At 37.7% G+C, this 18,440-nt stretch overlaps 1 protein-coding gene across 1 annotated transcript in view; it reads left to right on the top strand.

Moving 5' to 3' along the window:
- The window catches only part of gatad2b (GATA zinc finger domain containing 2B), a 56,648-nt gene extending 47,706 nt beyond the window's left edge, over positions 1 to 8,942 (top strand). The window contains exon 11 of the mRNA XM_030147870.1: positions 1,117 to 8,942. Coding sequence (XP_030003730.1) covers positions 1,117 to 1,253 — 137 coding nt within the window. The 3' untranslated portion in view covers positions 1,254 to 8,942. The remainder of the gene's footprint in view (positions 1 to 1,116) is intronic.
- Positions 8,943 to 18,440: the final 9,498 nt, after the last annotated feature.

Here is an 18,440-nt window from a genome sequence, read left to right as displayed (position 1 = left end):
TTAAAGAGAAGTTGACAGGTTTTTTTTATCAAGCAAACAAAAAGAAAGCTTTGTTTAGAAATGAAAACTGAAACAAGAACTGCTATTGAAAGACATTAAATTAGAAAAATACGTCTGTCTTTGTTTGCATGGGGTAGCAGTGTGTTGCACCATGTGTAAAATCAAACACAGTGTAGATTGATCCTAACTCTTATTTTAGGGCAGAGTTTACACACTACCAACATTTTAATGGTTACACCAGCTGAAATAATTTCAACCTTTACTCAACATGTGGCTCAAATCTCACACTTTGGCTTCAGTAAGCCCTGAAACAAGTCCTCTGTAAAGTAATGGATGGTCTCTCACATCACTTTGTATGTGGGATAACTTGGAGGATGAGGATGAGTAAAGAGTATAGCAACACTCTATTCATGATAGATTGGCCCATGAACATATTTGGGTTTTTTATGATTTGTACTTGTACAAATACGTAAGATTTATAATATTACTACCAGCTAGATGCAGACTCACAACAGGACAAAGTAACATTAACAAATCTGGTAACTGCTAAATTTGACATTGGACACTAAAGTTATAGAAGTAAAATTTAGAATTATCAATAACTAATAACTAAGTTTTGTCAGTGTTGTTTGTCCTGAGGTGTAATTTTATTATTATACCTTGTCTTGTGTACCTTTTTTATAGTTGTTGGTGTTTAATGTTACCTGATTTTAGCCATTGGTGTCTTCAAATACATTTAGATACAACAGACAATATGGTTACAGGACACTATTAAATTATTTGATAGAAATAAACACTGCTTTAAGAATAGTACCTTCAACTGTTCGGCCACAAAAATGTCATTTTCTGCTCAAGTATTTCAGTTAATTTAGACTTTATGGTAAAGTAGTTAACACTGTCTCAGTTGTGCAGCCAAAATACAAAACAATAGAATTTTTTTATTTTGTATTCAAGAGTTGTATACATCTGGTGTATCAGACCATAGGTTTTCTTTCTCCATCTGAGGTTAATAAAGGCACAAACTATGAGACTAACTATAGTAGATCACATTGGTTTTGAAAACTGTCTGTCTATTATACAATGTGCTCTTCATGTGTGTGTGTCTCACTCTCACAGGGTTAAATATTGCCTATCTGAACCCAGCGGCAGTTGGAGCCCATAAGAGCTCCAGCTTAGCAGACCGGCAGAGAGAGTACCTGTTGGACATGATCCCACCTCGCTCCATATCGCAGTCCATCACCGGACAGAAATGAGCCCTGCCCTTTCGAAGCTACCCCACCCTTTGCTCTTACCCTACACTAAAGCACTCCCAGATCAGCCAGCCCCCCAGCCCCTACCAGCCCCCCACCTCCCACCCCCATCGCATGCAGTGCCTGTCCGTGTGCCTACCTTAAACCAACCCATGAAAAACCACCGAGTCAGACAAAGACACTAAACTGTCAGTGCATTTCAAATTTTCTTACTATAGTAAAAATTCTTCGTCCGCGTTGTTTAACAATTATGATTCCCATTATTATCGCTGTTGGTAGCACTATTATTATACCTGCAATTACCTTTTTTGCTTCAGTTACTATTACTCATTATGCTTTTTCTTTTTTTATGTGTTTGGTCCATTTTTTTTGTTTGTCTACTGTCATTTCTTGATTTCGGATGTGACGGTGAATCATGGTAGGGTCGCTTGAGGCCATGATCATATAGGATTTTTTTCTCCACTTGATTATAAAGCTAGATGTGAGTATTGCAAGGAACAGATGATCAACAGGGTGCATTCTGGTTGCTATGCAACATAAAGTTTAACAACTTTCAGTCTTTGTAAAGTGTTTGTTCTCTAACTTGAAATAACAATGGAAAACAGTGATAGGAATGAAAAGACTAACGGCTTGGCATGCTCTTGAGAAGAGTAACATGGCCATTAAAACCTGGAGAATTTGCAGGGGTTCAGTTCTAAACTGAGCCCCATCATCTCTTCAGACACGTCTGTTACAGAGCTGTTTGAAGTGACTTCCCAAATGTTGAGGTGACACCATCAGAGCTAATTAACTGGAAAATGACTGACAGAAGCTGCAGATGTGTTCAAAAGAGAATCCTATGTGATCAGAGTTTGGAAAAGCTTTTCTTTTGCTCGTTGGCTCCCACCATTCCCCACCAACAGGTCATTGTTTCCTCATCTGACGTCAGCCTCTCCTGTTACACGTTTCAACAGTTACTTGATGGATGTACGTGGGACAGTCTGTACTTGTACTAATCAGAACTGACAGATGCAGCGACGTCCCTATTGCACCTTCAGCGGACCAGCAGAACAATATCAGACTCCAGCACGGAGGGAGCTGATGTGTAGGACATACAGAACTGCAACAGACCGGACGCAGTCTACAAACCCAGCTCATCCAGTATTCACCAGAGGGATGGTCTCACTCAGAGAGAAGCAAGTTTATTGTCCCTCCTGGTCCATCCCATCTCACCACCTGCCACTGACCCCCCCCCCCCCCCCCCCCCCCCAACCCTCCCCCCAGTCCCGAACCCCTCTTCAAACCCCTTTGGTTATCCAGTATGCACAGACTGAACCCTTTGACCCAGCAGCTCCTCTTGGCATCACAAGATCTTAATGAAAGTGAAAAGGACTCCAATCAAAAGGTTTGTGCACGTTTTGTGCATCAAAACCACAGATTCTGTACTTAGAAACCTTCAAATCTGGGCTCCTTTTCTTGTCATATTTAGGTTTTTAGATTTTCTGATTGTTGCCCCCTGCCCTTTTTTCTTTACTTGTTTTATTATTATTATTATTTTATTATTATTTTTTGCGGCGTCTCCTAACGAAATGGGGGTGTACCTGAGAGGAACAAGCCCCCGGAGACGATAATAATCAACATAGCTAAAAACAGAAACTATTGAAATATCTGTATGGATTATGTATAGACACCTAGCTTCAGAGAAAAAAAAAATGTGGATGTGGATTTTATCTTTTGTGGAAGAGACATGGATCAATCATTGTGTGTATGCTCTGCACACAAGTTGCCTCACTCCAGAGGAGCACTTTGCATATTTCCAATTGGAAAATTTTTTTTAAAGGTAAAGAATGTTACAATTGAGAGTCCTTAAGGTCTGGGTGCTGGTTGCATTGTGGATTGTACCATGTAACAGGTGATGAATGCTCATTTACTGTGTGTAGATGTCGGATCTCATGTAGATTTTCACATCCGTGGTGCCTGGTTTGTTGAATTGGGTTGGCCACAGCGTCCCACTGACTCACTGTGTGGAAAACACAGCAATAACTGAAAAAAAACCCACTCACCTTATGTGTCAGTAAAACAACAGAGGTCTGAACTCAACCTGATCCAAAACCTAAGCCATGATCAGATTGTAGGTTCACATGGTGGCTGTAGTAAAAGTTATCATTCACCCTCTCTGATCACATTTATAACGTCATCTCATAATCACTCATGAGGCGAAGAAATAGTTGACTTTAACAGCGAAACCACAGAACATTGAAGTTGATGCCGATCATATGCAAATACTTTTTCAGTGTCAATTTCAGTGAAGGTTATGATTTATCTGCATGAGATGACCATAAATAGTCTGAGTTGTCTTACATCGGCTGTGCTCTGACAAAATCTTGCCTCTTTAATACTAAGTCATGTGAACATGGATTAATGAGGTTATTGTAGTTTTAGCGCCCCCTTACAGGCAGCACTGGTGGCTTATTCGAATATCTTTTTATTTCAGCATTTTTCTCTTTTATTCTCTGGAGTTAATTGCCCAGACTGAATGAATCTGCGGTAAACTCAGAATTTTAGTCATTAAATTGTCAAATCTGAAGATCTGACCTTATTCTATGGGGATCAAGCTAAAATTTACACAACAACAAAAGACACAAGTATTCCAGTTGGAGTCGTGCAAATAGTGATTGAACACAATTCCTGGTCCTACTCTGGGATTGTCCTGAGATATCAGAAGAATCACACTTTAGTCAAGTCATAGTCTTTTCTAAGTCACTGTAAAATACATCCCCTGTGGCCCATCATCATCATGTGATTAAAAATATGTTTAAAGATGCACTAAATGGAACAGTATCGAAGCAGAAGTGTGCGTAGGCTACAGATTGACCCATTGTAAGGTATCAACCATGCAGTGTTAGTTTTCTTCACATTCGGTCAGTAAGACGCTGTCCGCATTCACACAAACTGGCGTCACGTTCCATCAGCGAGCATCAGACGAAAGTTTCAGTTGGTCTTTGTGGGACATTTGTTCTCAGATAGTGGCGAGTCATGCAGTTCACCCATCCAGGCTCTACACTGACTGCAGCTACAGGGGAGCAGTGTGGAAACCCTCCAGTCCACTTTGATTTGCATGTTTTCTATGTTCGGCTGTTTGGCCTGTTTCCGGTTTCCTGAACAGTCCAGACAGTTGAATGGGATGTGGCTACAACATGACTTTTCAGATCAATACATAAGTCATGATGTGTTTCAGCTTCACTATAATCAGACTCCCCTGATGAAGGCTCATGTTTCCTGTGATGGATGATCTGATTCTGTTGAAGACCTTCTGAAGAGGGGGTGAATCAGCTCTGATGTCTCAAACTACAGTGAAATTATGCAGATATTATTAAGAGTAACAAACAGACAGGCAGGTGGTCTAACACAAAAATATGTCCGTGTTTCATTAGAGTTTTTGTGTGTTATTGAGTGTAGTGTACCACAAGAGTTCAGCTCAAGTTGAAGTACTGTTTGTAGTTTTTGGTTGTAGCTGTCAGTCACACATATTTACCCTCATGTAGAGACCAGGACTCGACTCGTGTCCCGGGGACTCACAAAAAGCAGTAGCTCAGGCATTTCAGCAGTGTTCAGTCAGCGTGCAGTATTATTCATGGAACACCGAAGGCCGCAGATTGTGGACTCAGTGTGGGTTTGAGATGGGAAAACTTAGCAGTTCACACACGACGCTGATTAATCAGCACAGCTTTAGTTTATGAAGAAGTGTCATGTCACATGACACCTCTGACTGGAACTAATGAATGAATCATAAACCTGTGCACAAAAAAAGGGAAAACATGGCCTTTACAAGTCAAACATCGTACCTTCAGAGGTTTTTCTTATTAATGTGTTCGTCATGAATCCAGAGTCCAATCAGATTGTAAAGTGATGAAAACATGACGCACATTCAAACAAGACTGATACTGGTACAGGTGAAACTAACCGAGCGATAACATCTAAAACTGGAAGATGAAGCTGACGCCAAGTGTTCATACCTGCAGTCTCTAAAGCTAATTTCCCAGTACATGACTACATTACTGGGGTAAATTTTCATATTACTCCCCTGTTTACATTTAGTGACTGCTGAATGGCATCAGTGTCATGTGGACTTTGATTGACAGCTAGTCTGACATCCCAGAATGCTCTACTGTAGTTCACCATCATGTTTCGGTCATTCCGTTCACCTGTACTTAACTGCTGCACCCAGCCCAGTAGCTTAAACGTGAAGTTAGCAGCCAGCTAGTAATTAGCATGTTAAGACAATACAGGAAAGTGGTTTTATTATTTGTGATAACATTAAGTTGCTGAAACTTGGTGTTTTACACACTGTAAGTGTTAGTCAATATGGTTGGTCTGTTAAATATGTTAGCGTGAGTTTCATATCTCACTCTTCCCCAGTTCTAGCCTCTTACCCAACAATATTTAGGAAAAACAGTTGTCAAAGCCAAAATAACAAACTCGAGGGTTCAAAACAGTCCACAAAGTAATAAGGGACATTACAGGGGCTTTGTCCACTCTTGGAACCTGTAAAAATGTTACGACACTTAAGTGGCGGCCATGTTTGATTTTACAAAAAACGTTTTCCTCTGCATTTCGATTTAAATGGAGACTCTGAGTGCTGGTGTTTGGATAATGAATCCTCGTAGGTTGAATATAGCTGACACATGAAATCTGAACAACCCTATAAATTTATATTTTCACATTTCACATTTCTATTGGCTACAATTGTACCATCTAGTGCTGAATGTTAAATGTTAGCATGCTAATGCTAAAATAAGGCAGGGAATTTGTTAAAACATGTCTAAACATGAGCACAGGAACAACTGTGTTATTAAAAAAAAAAAAAAAGCTAAAAGACAACTTTTTCTAGACGGTTCTGAGTAGTTTACAATGGTTAAAACAATGGAAAAGAAACTAAAGCACTTTTTGTAGTAATGACCTTAGAGTAGCAGAAGCTAATAGTGTTAGCATGGATATTCGTTTCATTGAATTAGCTCATAAGTTCTTTGACTAAACCTGCTAAACTTAACACAGTGACACTGCTGGGTTTTCCCTGTTCCTCTGTGTTGTTTCATATAAGCTCTCATTACTTGTCACAGTTCTGTTGGTATCTCCTTTCAGGTAAAATATCAACAGGTAACATTTTAACAAATTGCTATTTTTGCGAAGGAGGTGTTTATCAGTGACATGTTACTTGTGATATGTAACAGAATTTATCTTTTTTAAAGGTAAATGAATCAAGGCCTTCATAAAGAGTCTAGTTTTCCTCAGTTCAGTACAGTAATGCATGGTATGGAAGGCAGAAACATTACCAGCCTCACTACAGTCGTCTTTTCAGGTATCTCATTGTATTTCTAACAGCAGTGAAGAGATTTGGGATGGAACTGCATCACCTGTGCACTTCTTCTCTGATTGTATTTCTTTTTATAAATCTGTGTCAGTGAACTCCATCGACCACAGTAGTTGGTGTTTGTGTGTGAGAGGGATGCGTTTCTGTTTAATTGCAGTGTAAAGTGTGTTTGAGGGACCCAGACCTGCCTGTTAATCGACCCACCCGACGGTTAACATCCCACTGAAATGAAAGATTTAGGCCACGACTATGAAACTACCTAGGATTAGATTCAGTTGTAACTTGTAAACTGAAGTTTACACTAATGGCATTTTTGTTTATTATATAAAAAAAAAAAGAAATCATGAATCCATTTTCCCTTTGGTGGAATGGTTGAAATTAGATGTAGAGATATACAATATTTTCATGATTTTTTAATGTTTGGGGTAATTTTTTTACTACCACTCACGATTTGATTTTAGCAATGTTTTCGTCATACATCTCCTTCAGCAGCCAGGCTGAAAAAAAGCTCTCGTCTCTTGCTCTTTTGCAAATGCATCCACACACCTTTGTATTTAAACTGCAAATGCGTTTCCAAAATCGCAATTTTTAGATTTCAAAAGTCATTCTTTTTCTGATGTCTCTCGAATGAGTTCTGTTTTATTTCTATTGCAGTTTTAAAAAAAAAAAAAATAAACAAAATGTATTGACTATGAAATAAATGACACGATATTTGCTAGGTTTGAAGTAATAATGACTTATTGTACATAAGCATTTTTTCCTCCCTTGTACTGAAAAAAGAAATTAAATGGTTGTATATTGTGTAGAAAAGCAAACAAAAAGCCATGAATATTGTGAAGCTTGTCATTTCGTTTTGTGATCACTGTGTATTATTGTGTAACAAATGTGCAAAATGTTTGGGATTCTTTTTTCCCTCCTCTGCTTCTTAAAGTGCTCTCCCTGGATGCATTTGCTTTGTTTTTGGACTAGTTAGTTTGCAGGAAAACCATTCATTGATTCAGACAGCGGGGGTCTGCTCTGGGCTACGGCATCTTTCATAGAAAAACAAAACGGTTGAACAGAATCATCTCTGGAAGGTGCTATAAAAGATAGAATCACTCTCAGATAAACAGAACCGACCCCTACATGAAGTTACTAGTATCATCCACAGGTTTCAGGTGCTTATTTTTCCATCAAACTAAATCACCTCCATTGTACTTTTCTGCTGAACGCCTTCATATGTTCATTCTCAACTGGCTTTTTATGAATGTTTGAGCTTTAAATGTAGGTGGATCTTCAGTTTAAGGCAGCACAGCAGCTACTAGTTTCACATTAAAGTTCATACAATGCAAACAGAGAAAACATGTCTCATTTCTACTCCATTCAGACGGGTTTTTATTCATTTCAGCTTTTGAGATTTCAGACTCTTTAACCTCACCTTCATACTTCAACCATCTCCCTTTACAGAATCTTGCTGGGACTATTTCTTCTGAAGTTGTTATTGTCTGCAAATTCATAGTTGGTGCAACTTGCAGGGTTGATTTTAGAATAAGATAAGGAGTGAATAGTCTATACAGAATCAGGGTATAAACCTCACAAACATCTAAAAATGTGGACAAATGGAACCAAAACTAAAAAAAATATCCATGTTTGTCTTTCAGTAAGAGCAAAGGAATAAAATGTGTCTGACAATAAAGTGTTAATTATTTAAACCAAATGTAGACAGAAGATGATTTGATGATGTGATAAAGTGGCCTGGAATGTGTAAAAACTGAATTAAATCACAAGATTTCAGTCTCTGCTCAAAGCTGAGATTTAACATTCATTTAATGTTGTTCAGTCTCTGTTGGGAAGTCCCATCACGTGTTGATCTTGCATGTATGTTCAAAAGCCCATGTGTGCTGTTCTGCGTCATTTTCACCTGAATCTCTGGTTGTTTTCCTGCTGACACCCGTATGCTCCTCTACCGTTTGGCTTTATACTCTTAGTTGTTGCTAATGCAGGGAAACATTTAGTTGCAAAATCATTTTTTATCAATTTTAACCTGTAAAGCATTTCTTTTTGCATAATGATGACAATGTTGCAAATAAACATCTGGGGAAGCAGAAACAGAAAAAAAAAAAAATTGAACGGAGACTATTTGAAGTCCTTTTTTTTGTTTTGCTTACGTACATCAATCCTGACCTTTTGCACATACTTGATATTTAACAGTCTTCAAAAAAAGTAAAAGAAAATAATGCTGTTTGAATACTGCCAGTTGATTGACAATTATGCATTGATTGAAAAAATAAGCTAATTTTGGAGGAAATAACTTTGTAATATTTATCTCTTGCAAGCTATGTTTAATAAAGGTTGAAACAATTTGCTTCCAAGTGTGACTTCATTAACCTTGTTGTTAAAGGACTTCAACACTGCAGATCCATTTAACTGCATTTGCATTGGCTGTTACAGCCCATGTAACCACTAGATGGCGGTAGAAAACAATGATTTCTTAAAGGTTTTGGATTGAACGGATTTAATGCATTTTTCCCCTTTTATTTACCACATTAAAATTAAGTTTCCCACGCTGATGTTTGTATCATTTTTTCAGTACAACAAACCATATATGACCATTATTATTATTATTTTTTTTATTCAAATGTTTATTGCGAACAGTCTGAAAGATATTATACAAGACATCAGCTACACAAAGTACACTGTTCTCTTTTTTTTAAAGAAGAAAAAAATAAAGGGTGTCAATAATGATCATTAAAAGGATGAGAGAGAAAAAGAAAAGGGTAGTATAAGTAAATTAAATAAGTATGTAAAAAATTGATAGAAAAAATGATATTAACAAGCCTGTACAATTCGCCAACCACACTTTCAGGAAACGACAAAAAACAAAAAAAAAAGGGGGGATGCATAAATACCTTTATATGTATACACACAAGGCAAGGCAGCATTCATAGTCATAATACAAAGAGAGAAGAAGAAAGAAAAAAAACCTAACAGTGCACATGTACATTTAATATTAAGATATTCAGGTACAGAAGGCAACCATGAACATAAGAGTAGCACAGAAAAAAAAAAAAAAAAACTTGAGAGGAGAGAGTTAGTACCATCTTCTATGTTCAGTCAAAGTCAGGTTTGCTAAGGTTATATATGTAATCTAAGGCGCCCGACAATTTTAAAATTTCTCTTGTTCAAGTCGTAAAGAAAATGTGAGTTTTTCCATCACAAAAATGTCGTGGATCACGGCTATCCAGTTTTTGAGTGTAGGAGCTTCAGTAGACATCCATCTCCTGGTGAGTGCTTTCTTACTTGCTAACAATAAGACATTAAATATATATTTGTGAGATGAATTCAGAACATCTGGTCTCAAGCCCAAATATACACTTTCAAATTTGAATGGGAATTGTACTTTAAATATCTTTTCCATAGTTTCTTTGATTTGCTTCCAGTAGGTCTGGAGTATAGGGCATTGCCAGAATACATGATAATGGTTTGCCTTCTTTTCCCACAGGATCACCAACATGAGGTGTTTTTGTTCAGAAAATGATTTTGAGCAGGTGTTTTAAAGAATCTTGCTAAATTTTTCCAACCGAACTCTCTCTAGGACAATATGACCATTATTATTTTTCGTTTTATATTATTTTTTATTATTATTTTGATTTAATGAACTGTATTAACATATCTAAACACACAAATTATGCTTCCTTTACCATCAGAAACACACACACATGCACATTTAAACAGACCGAAGTTTAAAATGTAGACTTGCAACAGCAAAATTACAATAAAACCAACCTATAAAATTACAGGACGCATGATTTTGGATCACATGAGTGTAATTATGTACTCAGTACAAGCAGATCTTTATGGAAATGATTTTATGCACAGGAGTTGTGTTGAAACAGGAATGATGACACAAAAAGAAGAGAAAAAACTGTTTTAATCAGCAAATTTGATCAAATATAGGTGCTGTGAAAGTTTTTTCTGCAAAATTTGACATTAAACATCAGATTTTTGCACGTTTCCTGACAGAAACCCCTAAAATGAAACTATTAGATATTATTTGGTACTGTATTGAAGTAGTTTTAGCATATCTGTAGTTTTCTTGATTGCGTTGATTTTTCTGACTTCTTTCTGCTCCATACTTTTTAATCGACTATACTTAAAATTTATGCTAAATAATATTAACACACATATCTGTACTTTTGTTTTTGGACTTTGCATTTCTGATGTTTCCTACAGGTTGGTTAATCGAGTTTTTATGCAACTACTGTCAATTCATGTAGTGAAGTGTAGTTGTTCATTGGCAATGAATATGAAGTTTACATTAAATGAACTATTTCTTCTAATTTAATTCTAACATAAGTGTTTAACTGCATTCTTTCTGAAATGCAAGTGTTCATTTTATTAGTTTTGCAGAACTGAAAGTAAGATTAATTAATTTCTGTGTTTTTCCCCATAGAAAACATGCAGCCATAAGGTTAAATATAATACATATTATGCTTATGTGTTTATCAGTTTCTGCATTAGAAGTGATTGTGTCATGAAAATATCAAAGTACAGGAGTGCGTGATGGTTGTTTATTCGAGTACAAAGTGTCTGAATAAACTATGGAATGAAGATAATAACACCCATATCAGACATGACAAGGTGTTTCAAGATAATGGGATTCAGCCCTTTAACATGTTCACCATGTTCTTATTAGATCGGATTAGATTAGACTTTACTGATCCCACAAATACAGAAATGATCCAGGGAAATACAGCGCCCAATGCAGCAACAGAATAAACTACAAGAAAAACATGTGAATGCATGAAGATAGTGCAAAAAAATATAAAACAAAATTAATTTATTATTATTATTATTAATAATAATAATAATAATAATAATAATAATAATACAGCTGTATTGGTCGGTTGTGGCGAAGAAGGAGCTGAGCTGAGAGGCAAAGCTCTCGATTTACCGGTCAATCTACGTTCCTACCCTCACCTATGGTCATGAGCTTTGGGTCATGACTGAAAGGACAAGATTAAGGATACAAGCGGTCGAAATGAGTTTCCTCTGCAGGGTGGCTGGGCGCACCCCTAGGGATATGGTGAGGAGCTCAGCCACCAGGGAGGAGCTCAGAGTAGAGCCGCTGCTCCTCCACATCCAGAGGGGCCAGCTGAGGTGGCTCGGGCATCTGTTTCGGATGCTTCCTGGACGCTTCCCTGGGGAGGTGTTCCGGGCATGTCCCACCGGGAGGAGACCTCGGGGAAGACCTAGGACATGTTGGAGAGACTATGTCTCTCGGCTGGCCTGGGAACGCCTTGGGGTCCCCATGGAAGAGCTGGAGGAGGTGTCTGGGGAGAGGGAAGTCTGGGCATCCCTGCTTACACTGTTACCCCCGCGACCCGGCCCCGGATGAAGCAGAAGATAATGGATGGATGGATGGATAATAATAATAATGATAATAATAATAATAATAATAATAATAATAATAATAATAATAATAATAATAATAATAATAATACAGGGTTCTTGCAGGGTCTTAAAAAGTCTTTAAAGTCTTGAATTTACAAATCTGCATTTAATACCTTGAAAAATCTTTAAAATGTATTAAATTTGAAATGGTAGGTCTTAAGTTATGTTGCCATAAACTTATTTGGTGTATTGTGTTTAAATGTGTCTGTTAAATGTCCAAGCTACAAAGAAAGTAGCATTACTCAACTCAGTTTCACCTGTTCCAAACCGACAATTTGTAATGAAATTAGGAACCAATTATCTCTAACTTTGCAGAAATGATCACAGAACATTCAGTGCTGTGTACAGTATGTATGAAATATTCAGTCTCTGCTAATGTAAATAAGTACATTTTCCTAAATTCTAGGAGTCCTGAATTTTTGCCAGTATGGCCGTGAAATAGGTATTAAATTCTGTTCTAAAGTAGCCCTAAAAGGTCTTTAAAAGTTTTAAATTTGACTTGTAGAAAGCTGTAGGAGCCTTGTAATAATAATAATAATAATAATAATAATAATAATAATAATAATAATAATAATAATAAAACTCTACAGACTATTTACATATTTACAACAGAGTGGAACTACAGAATTTCAGCCAGTACAGATGAAACACATACAGGACAGGGTTACACTGCTGTGTTGTACAGTCTGACAGAGGTTTAGATGAACGACCTGCGATAATGTTCTTTCCTACACTGTGGGTGTATCAGTCTGCCATGCATTAATTTATCTAAATATTCACAGTAGCTTCTGTTTCAGAGCCTGAAGTGTTGGTGATATCAATTTGTTGAGGTTAAATACACGCTGAAAGAACAGTACAGTCGGCACAACTTTATGATAAAACCTGATAAAACATTAAAACCTTTCGAGGTCTGACGCATGACTTCATGTAAGTGCAGATTTCATAAACAAAAGTGGGATGTGACTGGTTTTGAACACAGTGTTTGTATTGTTTTGTATCTGTTATCTAGTATTGTTCACACTGTGGTCTGATGTTTTCATTAAGAAGTGACAGTACATTCCAGGTTTGTTTTTCTTGCCTTTTGTGCTTGTTTTTTTTGTTTCTGTTCATCCTCTGTAGATGGTCAGCATCTATGCATAAAAAGAAACATCTAGAGCTGACGAACTGAAGCAGAAACACCACTGCTTCACCTGAACATTAATCTGTGTAAACTGGAAATGATTTTATGAACAAGAACCATATTTAAACAGGAAGAGGAAAAATTGTTTAAATCAGGAAATAATATAAATAGTTGCAGTAAAAGCTTTTTCCTGCACAAAAATGTAACTCAAAGCATCAGATTCTTATGCACAACCTAAAGGAAACCCCAAAGAAACACATGAGAATATTAGATGTAATCAGTTACTATACTGAAGTAGTTTTCATGTCCAAGAACTTGAAAATGTTCCATATGTTCCCAGACCTTTTGAGTTTATTGTGGTGTATTACAACCATCTGTGATAACCCATAGATGTTTACATCATTTAACTTCCAACAGACAAATACTGAGTGAAGAACTTGAGTTAGAAATTTAAAAACCCTTTCAGTAAACATGTAAAATGCATAATTTAGGACTGACAGGGATGTGACCTACCAAAAAACTTTCTCCCCAAAACAAAATACTTGAGGACATTCACTCACAGAAGAAAAAGCAATTTTTCATGGTTGTATTTAACCCATAAAAACCCAAACATCCACTACCGACCAAAATCATCTTCTGATCAACTGTTTAATACCTGTTGATCCACTAATCTTATCAATACATGAGAATAATTGGTGTGAAATAGTTTGTCATCTTTTCATCGTCATCAGATATGACCCATTTGGACGTTCAGTGGCTCTGTAGTTACCATGGAAACACCGTCATCTTCTACAACATTGATTCACCAGTAAAACCCATGGAGTTGGATCAGTGACAGTGGATGGAGACACTTGTTTTATGTTCGGTTAATGACATATTTTACTGAAAAAGTCACTTTTTCTTCAGTTTTCTCTGTTTTTGATATAATCACCAGTAACTTTAATCTATGCTTTTATGTACATGATCAGTAAATTAAATATTGGAAAATATTAGATTTTCACGAAAAATATGAAAAACAGAGGATTCTTTTTAAATAAGTGGTGTTAAATCACTTAGGAAATGTTAAATATAGAGAAAAAAAATCATTTGGGAAGTGCCACAAAAGTAGCACTGGGTCTTTATGGGTTAATACAAATATCTGGAATACTAGGGTTATAATAATATAAATTAACTGGATTCATATATTGTCTGATTTTCTATTTGTTTTGTAATAATATCGAGTGAGTTTTCATTGTTTGATTCTCAACCAAGGAACAAACTCCAACCTAATCCAGGGATTAAAGCAAAAATTTTTCATCTGACTGAAAATTTTCTTCTGGTCAAAATCATTGGCAACTATTAAAAATGATGCAATACAATACTACTATAGCGTACAAGTTGATATGGTCAAATTTGGCAATACTGTAAAACACACTGAATGGGAGAGTGTACAGGTGTAGAAGATTAGTAACATGGATAGAAAAAATGTCATGAGTGGTATTGGTGGGGGGTCTGGGGGTCCTCCCCCAGAAAATTTTAAAAGCTTCAGGTCAATTTTGGTGCTCTGGTTAATTTTAAAGGGTATGAAAACCTTTGAAGCAAGTGAAAATAACTAGAAGAAAACCTTACTGCAAAAAATGAGCGAAAAACTTTTTATTTAACAATTTAGGAACTCCTAAAACATAACTCCAACTCCAACAGCACATGAATTTTGGGGAAAATGTCTGTGTAAATGTAACCCTAACCAACTAATCTTTTATTTTTTCTGCTTTTTGGCACTGAAGCCAAAAGTTTCAAGCTTGGTCGTTCCGGATGTACGCTTCTGTTTTTTTCCAGAGACGCATGGCACATTAGTAGAACTTTCACTTTTGCAGTAGAGGTGGAGGTTGTTGCAGGGACAGTGGAGCTTCGAGCAGAGGAGGTGGAGGCTCTGGCTGGAGCAAAGGAGGTGGAGGTGTACTGTACCACACAGATAGAAATAAGATGCTAAACGGGTCAAAATAAAGCACTTACGCAGTCGGGCGCGTAACCGCGTAAGGCCGCGGCGCGCACAGCCGTACGCACGGGAAGGGCACATGCACATACACACAAACACACACACATTAGTCATATACCGGCAAGAGGAGATAAGCTATGAACCCAAACATGAAGGTACATGTAGATCAGTTCTGTCTTCTTCCCTTTTCGCTGTGGTTCTTTCATAATGAAAGCTACTTGTTAGCACTAAACTAAAGTTAGTCTGGAGGCTGAACTTCGGTGAAGCTGGACTTGTCCATGTGTTTCTGAGACACAGAATGAGCAGCGTTTCCTTCCAAAGAGAAATAGTCATCAATCTCTCCTCCCGACATAAAAATAAAGAAGTCATTTTATTATCATCACTGTTAAACCTGTCAGCCCCCTGTGCCTGTGTTAAACACCTGCAGACCCAGGACAGACTGGACTCCACAAAACACGTGGAGAAGTTACTTCAATATGACTTTTTCCCCCTCAATTTTTCCATTTGACGGAAATCCGTCGTGGTGACGGAGAACTTTAATCCCTGACCTAATCCTACTCTTTCCCATCCTCCTTAAATCTGTCCTCTACACCTGATAATGGACTCTATGCACAGCCCCACTACTTCCTGAACTTCAGGTGGCTCCTTTATTTCCTGTCTTTCATTACTGGACACACTAATTGATCCAGGTGTGTCTAATTAATTAGTATCGCAACAAGACGTAGCAGACACACCTGGATTAATCAGTGTGTCCAATAATGAAAGACAGGAAATAAAGGAGCCACCTGAAGTTCAGGAAGTGGTGGAGCTGTGCATAGAGTCCATTCTTCTGCCACAGAAAAGGCTCTTTTAAACGAGGTAAAACAGATTTTCCTGATCACGTTAATGACCATCCTGTTCTCTGAACCAGAGGAACCACACCTGAAACTGAAACACCTGAGGGGGAAACACACCTGTGTGTTTTCTGTCTTCACATCTACAAGCGTCTACTGTGAAGCAGGTCTGTTGTAAATTCTTTTCAGTGTCATTATTTCTTCCTCCCAGTGTGTTGGAGACATGAAAATATAAACGCAGTTTGAGCAAATTGTTTGTTTTTTCCATTTAGAGGAATCACAACTGTTGTTTTGATGGTTTATTTTGACCACTTACCTTAACTCTTAAAGACCCAAACATCCATCTGCGACCAAAATCATATACAATGTTAAATATCTGTTGATCCACTAATCCTATTTGTCCATGTAAATAATTGGTGTCAAATGCAGTTTGTCATCTTTACACTGACATCAGATATGACCCATTTGGACGTCCGTGACTGTCAAACAGGGGTCCATTCAGCTGTGGGAGGCTGCAGGGCATTTCACATCACATTTTTTTTTTTTTTTTTTTTTAAATGATCATTTATAGATCAGGGGAATTGCAGGGGCAGAGCTTGCCTCCCCCCCCCCAATTCCCCTGATCTATAAATGGTCATTTTTAAAAAAAAATGTGAATAACATGAATGACCTGACATTTCTGCAGAACCATAAGTACAATTTTAACAATATGATGCCTCTTCTTCTCATTTACACATGTGCATTACAACTTACAGATCTGAACGGATCTACAAATACACAAAACATTTAGTACCAGGCAGAATATTGGTAAAATTGCACAAGACATTCCTGGTTGTTCATATTTGTTCAGGTTATTCACATTTGTTGTGAAAGGATAGTTTATAACTGTAAAGGTAATGTTACTTTTTGACGCTGAAACAAAGAGAAAGAATTGGAGATATTATTTTTAGGGGATAGTATTTTATTGACCCAGATGAGACTGAATTGGTCTGTATGTGGAACGTGAACTGAAATGAGTTTAATCAATCAATCAATCAATCAAATCAGCGCCAAATCATAACAAAAGTTAACTCACGACACTTTACATATCAAGTTGGTCGAAACCAGACTCTAAGCCAGAGTTTTTCAACCTTGGGGTTGGGACCCCATGTGGGGTCGCCAGGAATTCAAATGGGGTCGCCTTAAATTTCTAATAATTGATTTAAAAAAAAAAAAGTACTAATTAAAAATACACAGTGAATCTCAAACTCTGAAGCTGAAACTGAAGCACTGTGGTTCTGTTTATCTTTCAAATCGGTTTCAGATGCTGCAGCTCTTTCATAATTCATAGTTTGAGTTCTTGTTTTTTCACTATTAATTGTCAGCCTTGTAAATCCAAGCTGGACTGACTGTACATATCCTGACCAAGGAAAATCAAATTCTCACTTTGTGCAGGAATCTACACCTGGCTTTTCAGCCTCCGACCATAATAATATACATTATATAGACTAAATGTTGTCTAAAATCAATGTTTATTAGCAAGACAGTATAGCAAACTATTACACGATCAAAAATAAATTAATTTTAGCAAAAAATTGTCTCTGTTCTAAATGTCTGGGGTCACCAGAAATTTGTGATGTTAAAGTGGGGTCATGAGCTTAAAAAGGTTGGGAACCACTGCTCTAAGCCAATTTACAGAAACCCAACAGAATCCTCCAGGAGCGAACACTTGTGACTGGTGACAGTGGAAGGAAAAACTTCCTTTTTGTCATGTCGGCTTCCAGACAGTGTCTGGATTTTGTCTGTCTTTTCTGTTTTGTCTGTCATTTCCTGTTTTATTTTGTTAAATTTCCCTCATGTGTCGTGTCTGGTGTTTTTACTTCCCCTCCTTGATTGTTTCACCTGTGTCTGATTACCTGCCTCCGCCCTGATGTGTTCCACCTGTGTCTAATTGTCTTCCGCCCTCTTGTGTATTTAAACCCTGTGTCTTCCCCTCTGTCTTTGCCAGTTTGTTTGCTCCCTCGTGTACTTACTTACCAGCGTTTCTTGGATCCTGTCAGTCTGTCTGCCCGTTGTGACCCGTTTTGTCTACCGACCACCGATTCTGCTTGTTCCTGTTCTGCCTGCTCATCTGTTGTGACCTGGTTCGTTTATCCGACTACCGATTCTGCCTTACCCCTGTGATACCTCAGCCTCCAACGTTTACCTGTGTGTTCGACCCATCGCCTGGATCACTGACCGTGACTTTAGCCTGTCCCTCATGTCCCGTTGCCTTCTGTATTGCCTACCTGTGTATGACCTGGTCTGTTTTCTGACATCCCTCTGCTTCTTCCTTGTCGGGTTGCCGTTGGGATTTTTCCAGCTTGGCCACGCCGGCCGTCCGCTGACCCCGCTCACGGCCCAGAGGTCTAGTCCTGAGCTCAATGTCTTCACAGACTTGTTAATCATTTTGTGTTGTGCTCTAACCTTTGTGACTGTGTTTAATAAACACTCTCGACTC

Source organism: Sphaeramia orbicularis, chromosome 11, assembly GCF_902148855.1.
Source record: "Sphaeramia orbicularis chromosome 11, fSphaOr1.1, whole genome shotgun sequence".
Lineage (NCBI taxonomy): Eukaryota > Metazoa > Chordata > Actinopteri > Kurtiformes > Apogonidae > Sphaeramia > Sphaeramia orbicularis.
This window is presented reverse-complemented; position numbering and strand designations above follow the sequence as displayed.